The sequence below is a fragment of the Ornithodoros turicata genome, chromosome 3, assembly GCF_037126465.1.
Source record: "Ornithodoros turicata isolate Travis chromosome 3, ASM3712646v1, whole genome shotgun sequence".
In the NCBI taxonomy this organism is placed as follows: domain Eukaryota; kingdom Metazoa; phylum Arthropoda; class Arachnida; order Ixodida; family Argasidae; genus Ornithodoros; species Ornithodoros turicata.
This window is the reverse complement of record NC_088203.1, coordinates 1,658,875-1,665,909: the sequence shown is the minus strand read 5'-3', so window position 1 is coordinate 1,665,909 and position 7,035 is coordinate 1,658,875. Positions and strand designations below refer to the sequence as shown.

Here is a 7,035-nt window from a genome sequence, read left to right as displayed (position 1 = left end):
CGTGCTTCTTTTCTGTCCAGTAGGTGCAATATTGCGTACCGCGGAACACTTCGGAACCAATAAGGAATGCACACTAGGCTGATATTGGTGCTCAGATCTCAGCACACGACTCCTCTCCGAAGACGGCGTGTCTATAATCAGCTTGTATCCTGCCACCAAGTTCCTCGGCGCGCATGAGAGCTATTGTGGTGTTGGATCTACGGACCTTTGAACAACTGCGTCAGTAGTTGGCCCCTGTATGTTTTTGTTACGACTCTCGACCATCTTGGGTTGCATTTGCTTTGCTTTTGCTACTTTCTGCCATTTATGTGTGCTAGGGTAGCCCGTCCCGACTTTGTGAGGACTCATAAACCCCTTATTTTTCATTTTCCAACGAATTAATCAATGTCGAGGAATGGCGGAATATTGTGTTTGGCTTCATAATGAGACCAGGGGTGAGGAATGGACATTATGTCCCGTTGGTCTGCAATCGCATCGCAACCACCGAACATCAAAAACAACATTTCTATCCAGATTAATTGTGCCCTCCCCGAACCCACACATCCATCACAAACTCTCATATATCGTCTGCGAAACGACGCCTTTCTTCCACAAAACCAAAAGCGAACACTCCAAATCTCTAAACGACGCTCCTTTACGTCACACGCCACGTGACGTCCCTGACTTCCCCTAGCGGCCGCTTCCGTCATCGTCTCTCACGTGTTGGCGTCCGTCGTCTGCTCCAGTGTAGAAGTTGGCGCGGCGCGTGCGCTGCGTGTCGTCTGCCAGCTCTCTGGTCGCCCGCCTTGTCATCATGCCAGGTTGAAGCACAAACAGTTTATTTTTTCTCGGGGGTTGCGCGCGGGAATGGGGATGTGCAACGGCAAGCTACGAAACCCGTAACGATGGCAGTGGCAACTTTGGAAACATTATTTCTGCAGCTTCTAACGCAGCTGGAACGTTCGTCGCGAGCGGAACGTCGTTCGATGCGAGATGAGATTCGAACCTTGGAGCTGTGGCGTGCGGTGATCGGCGAGTGTTTGGCGACGTTTTTCTACGTGTTTCTGGTGTGTGGTGCCCACGTGTCGTGGCCTGGCTATGCCGAGCCCTCGGAGCTGGTGATTGCCCTGACCGCGGGCACGGCAGTGGCCACGCTGGTGCAGTGTTACGGTCACATCTCGGGGGCCCACCTGAATCCTGCTGTCACTCTGGCCATGGTGGCGACGAGGAAAGTGAGTCCATTGAGGGCGCTCCTTTACATCACTGCGCAATGTGGCGGTGCCATCGCTGGAGCGGCCTTACTCTACGGGTGAGTGTGACAATCACTGTTAATTACTACATGTATACACAGAGATTTCGTTCAACTCGATACTAGCAGGCAAGTTTAGCCGATAAACCACCATTTCGTTTTTTCCCAGGAGTGCGATTTCTCCTTTTAAATTTATCCCGAAATTTGCGCAACTTTCAGGTCACTGCAAATCTCCAGAAACAGAATCTCCCGATAAACACCGTATTGCCCTACATGGAAAGTCTGAGAAGGGCGAAACGTAATAGAGTTTCATAAAAAAAATTCAGACTACTTGGCTACAAAAATATATATTATTCTTTTTTCACCTTTCCTCATTGCTTTCTTCCTTGAGTGTAAAGCTTGGCGGGGGGGGGGGAGGCATTATTACAGTTACGTCATAACAGCGCAAGGTATCATTACCGACATGCCATTACAGCTGAAATAGCAACCCCTCTTATTTTTTTTTTTTTTTTTGTAAGGGGTGCTCGGGTACAAACGTTCAGGGGGGGGGGGGGTTATTTTATTATTATTATTATTATTATTATTTGACATACTGCCAGCCCCCTGTTGGGGGCCAAGGCAGGAGAGGGCTACAGTATAGGTGTGCACTCAAACAAACGAAGACAATGAATAACGCATTTATGTCCCGACCCGTCCACCAGTTTAACAAAGCCTTCAATATTCTTAGCATTGACAGCATCTGCGGACAAGGTGGACGGGTGTCACCAAACTGTTGGGGAGTACATCGGGGCATTCTGGATAAATCACTGGTAGTACGTACCTGTTAGTGGTACCGGCCACACGTACTACTGACTAGAATACTAAATAATCATAAAAGTAACTCGTTACTTGTGATCACGGCCAATAATGTCGCTCGCCCGGATCCTGTGCCCAAATGAGATTCACTTCAGTCATTAATATTTGTAGCTGTTCCCGCTCGCTGTGACTCTGAGACACCAGTCCTTTCCTCGGACGTCCACACACGCCCCGAGCATTGACCAACATGCCCTTCAGGCAAACACACTGTTCACCCCTTAGTTCCAATAATCCAAAGGCGCTCTTCTGCGGTGAGGACGGAGGTGCCCCGGAATATCTTGTCGGAATGTAAGTGCCAATGCGCCCAACCAAAACTGGCGAATTTAATCTCTTTGTTTACGTTCCTGTCCTCCGAAAAAAAAAAAAAAAAAAAAAGTAAATGAAAGAACTTTAAACTTTAGCAATGGTTTGGGAAACGAGTACAAGTTATTGCCAAGAATTATTTAAGTTGCAACAGTGCCAAAAACAATGTCAAGCGACCGGATGACGAGTTAGAAGGGACTAATAACGATTAGAAACAGGAACAAAAATATTAGGTTTATTGAATAATTTAATAAATTTATAAGTTAATAATAATACGTCTATTAATTTATTAATAAATTTAATTAACTGTATTGAATTTAAGAATTATTTAAGATACTAACTACTGACTTTTGAAAGTATTTGTAGGATACGAAACCAAGATACTCGAATAGGGTATATTTAAGAAGGGCTTGTTTCACACGACCGTGTTTGTCGTCCGTTCGCATCAAAAATAGAACCTAAGGGCATTCGAGCCCAATACGTTCCAATGGATCCGTTTTGGCTGCGTCAAAAACACGGACGAGAAAAACGGTTCGTGTTGAACAGACCTATAAGACACAGTCCCTCTAGCTGGCAGCAGGATATGTTTCAGCCTTCAAGTTGGAACCAGAATATCTTTGTGTTGACGTTCACTCGAGAAGCCTCACTTATCACTTCAGATAAGGTGATATGGAGGCGTCTATCGGCGTTCCAGATAAGACCAAGCCGTATAGGGTGTGGATGCTCTCCACTTTGACAGTGCCCCTGAAAACGCGTACAAGACGTCATGTACCGAAGATGATCGCTGGCGGGCGTGCTTATTCCAAGCTCTGTTTGGCTTTAAATTCCCGCCAAACCGGCAGCGCTGACATCATTACATTTTTTTTTCTTCTATTAATTCTACTGCATAAACGCTGTTATCCCCGCACGAGGGACCTAAATGACTGGGAGGTACCCGGGTTCGAATCCCGGTGCCGGCTGTGCTGTCTGGGGTTTTTCCTGGGTTTTCCTCAGACGCTTTCAGACATATGTCGGCACAGTTCCCCTAGAACAGCGTTTCCCAAACTTTTGGCGGTGACGGACCCCCGGAAGCGATAAGATCCAATTCACGGACCCCCCCCCCCCCCCCCACACACACACACAGACACACACAAATATACCGGGATACGCGCTGTGTACACTGCATGCTGCGTTTAATATGCGCGACAGGGTACAACAAGGAACGAAATTACATTTGTGCAAGCATAAACATGGTCAAGTGACTGTCTAGACAGAAGCGAAGTTGACTTCCAACGCCCCGTTCAATGCGAGGTATCATCTGTAGCGCCACCATCGCTGCAAGAGGTCCGCAGGCTGCCAAATATAAAATGCGCTAAACACAGGAACACTCTCCGTCAGTTCGAACTGGAAGCAAAACGATATGACGCACTGTATTTCCCATGCTAGCCAGTGCGTAACCGGCAACCTCGTCAGCTGCTGCGTGCTTTCGATACAGCTTCTGAAACGATTCCGGACTGGTTTCTTCTTCTTGTTTGTATGTGTATGACGCGGACAAACGTGCATTGCAGGACTTTTCTATCAGAAATTAGAAGCTAGCCGTTGAAGCATGCTTGTAGCAATTTTGGAAGCTCTGGGTGTTTGGAAATCGGGCTGCATGTATACGAGCGCGTGCTTGTGAGGATGAAAATCCTCACTGAAATGTGAGAGACGGTCGCGGACCCCCACGGACACTCTCGCGGACCCCCAGGGGTCCGCGGACCACACTTTGGGAAACACTGCCCTAGAAGACGGCCCAGGACGCACATTTCCCCAGGGCGTCAGTCGTGACGTTGCCCACATACGTGAGGCCGACAACGGCAAGCCCTTTCACCATCACCACCACCACCACCACCTAAATGAAACCAAATACACTGGTGTCGTTTCTTGGAATGTTACCTCATCTCTTAAGTGAGCCGGAAAAACACCCGAACGGTGGTGCCTCCAACTTCTTTCGCGCGAATCCCTCTTCCGCGGTATCATGAAAAAGAGCAGAGAAGGCTTTTACGGTGTTCTTTTTATATCTGTCGATATTTGTCGGCAGCTTGAAGGATGACCTCGTCCGCGGCCTTCTCACTAATATCGAGGTCGCTTACAACTGGAGCATATTTTTAGTTTTGTTCACGAGGCAGTCGTAATTACGTAAAGGGCTTGGGGGCAGAGATGGGAAGTACTTGAGGTACCAAATACTACTGCAAGTACATTTCTCTGTATTTGTACTTTACGTAGAGTACTCGTCAACCTATGTACGTTGTACTGTACATACTTTTCTTCGATACTTTCCTTTCAAGTACAGGAATGGCAATACAGACGCGAAACTTAAAATTATTCGTTTCTTTCGATATTAATGAGCCAGCTGTAAACTGTCCATGTTTTCATCTAGCACTTAGCGAGACTGCTATCTAAAACATCTTAAAGATAAGAGTGGAAACATAATTACCTCACGTTTTATCACTACGAAGTGCTGAAACGTCCAGCGAGAGGATCTAAATTTGCAATCTACTTGATGAGCAATTCAAAGTACTTTCTACAGCTCTCGTCAACCTTGATAATAATGAGATTTGACTGAACCCCCAGACAATAAGGAAAACATAGACGATCACAAACAGATTCTCCATTCGAGAATCTCTTTGTGATCGTCTGTGTTTTTCCCCTTGTCTCGGATTTCAGTCAAATTTCCTCATGTATCACCAGTTACTGATGATATTATTATTATGATTGATATATATTATATTGATTATATGATATATGATTGATATCACCACGTTTTGACTCTTATCCACTTAATAATAACACTGGAAAGTCTCATTTCGCAGCGCGATAACAGCCACCCTGCGGGCGCTGGGGGAATATTAAGTTAATTAATTAATTAATTAAGTTAAATAATTATAATTAATTTTGTTCAATTAAGATTTCCTCATGACCCCAAAGGTTGCTCTAATCGCGCTCGGGAACGAGACCATATTTTTTCCAGCATTATTATTAAGGTTGGCGTGGGCTGTACTTTACTTTAAGTAAATTTGTATAGTATGGTGCTTTTTACTGCGCCTAAAGTATAACGGGTGCTCAGCACTTTAATTCGAGCACAATTTTTAGTCTTAAAGATGCACTTGTCCTTCAACGTTCCGTAGACCAGAGTGTCCACAGCGGCAAGGAATTAAGATTTTTCGCTACGTGGACGATTACTTTATTTTTTATAATTTTGAGGTACTTTGCCCATCACCGTTTGGGAAGCGTGCAGGTCTGAGAGCTGCTACTTGGGGCATCTTGTGTCTTGTTCAGGCATTATGACATAGGTTGCGGACATACGGTACATGCTGACAACCCTGGATATGTGAATGGTCAGAAATCGGGGCAAATCGGGATTTTCGGTTGTTGAAACGGAAGCGTAGGTTCTTTTTTTAATGTCCTGCATTAGCGCCGCAAAGCAACTGCAACGCTTGTCTGGAAAGTCTGTCGGAAAACCTGAGACAGCACAGCCAGCGGGGTTAGAACCCGTGTCACATCCCAGTCTCGGCTTGGACGGCGTGAGCACTACGCCACGCTAGCTGCTCATTAATCTTGGCAAACATATTTTGAGAACTATATTTTAATGACCATTCTACCGTCTCAATGTCAGCCGTGCTCAGGAAAAACCAAGTCGGGAAAACCGGCACCGAAACATAACGGCAGACATGGATCTCCTCGAGTCACGTGCATTCAAGAGTCAACAGGAATGGCTGCCACTCTTATGACGTCGTAGGTATAGATGCACGAGTGTATTTGCCAAAAATCATTATTTTTCTTTGTTTGACCGATTATACCTTGCCATTCGTGATCATAAAGATTTCGCATGACCCCAGTGAGTTTATAGAGCTGGCAACCGTTTAGTGAGGCCATGCTATCGGTGATGGAAAATTGCCTCGTATCAACGTGGCTGTCAAAGAAATGTCTCATCGCTCACCGCTTTTCTGTCATCGTTAAATATCTTAAAAAATTGTCGCAAGTTTCTCAAATTAAAAAAGAAAAACGTTCGCTGAATGAAAACAAGAAAAATGGAGATATTAGTCCTCACGTACCAACCACTCCTGATTGTGACATTTACAACCGGGAAAATTCTCTTTTCACACTCCGTTGCGACATAGTATAGTTGAAATGCTTCGTTTCAAAAATTATTATCCGTCGCATCTCGTTAAAATTTAAACGGATCCCGGTCGTGATGATTCTCTAATTTGTGGAGCGAACACGGAAGCGAGTAATCCTTCCTTAATCCCCACCCAGGAAGGATTACGAGCCGACACTAAATCGCCTTAGCGAGGAAACCGCCTTCCATTCATCCGGCGGGGAATTTGTTTCGTCTGTTTGAGAAGCTTTCTTCTTCTTCTTCTTCCTCCTGGCGCGTCCATCTTCCGAGCGCCTCGCATTATTTATAAACTCGCGAAAGTTTACGACCAATTATTGTGTCTTTCAAAGCGCCCTTTTTTCTTTATTCGTCTCGTTTACGGGGAGCTAGGATTGGATCGAATATTAGATTGCGCCAACTTTATAGGAGGGATTTATTATTCACAAACTTTGCGTCCGTAAAATGGCGTTTACGAGGAGTCTTTGAGCCAGTTTACTACGCGCAACTCGCTGTCGAGTTCTATTGTTGTGTT

The 7,035-nt window shown here is 45.4% G+C and overlaps 1 protein-coding gene across 2 annotated transcripts in view; it reads left to right on the top strand.

Moving 5' to 3' along the window:
* The first annotated feature begins 716 nt into the window (after positions 1-716).
* LOC135387804 (neurogenic protein big brain-like) overlaps positions 717-7,035 on the top strand; it is a 112,518-nt gene continuing 106,199 nt past the window's right edge. For both annotated transcript variants that reach the window (XM_064616943.1, XM_064616944.1), the window contains exon 1: positions 717-1,288. In XM_064616943.1, coding sequence (XP_064473013.1) covers positions 885-1,288 — 404 coding nt within the window. In that variant the 5' untranslated portion in view covers positions 717-884. The remainder of the gene's footprint in view (positions 1,289-7,035) is intronic.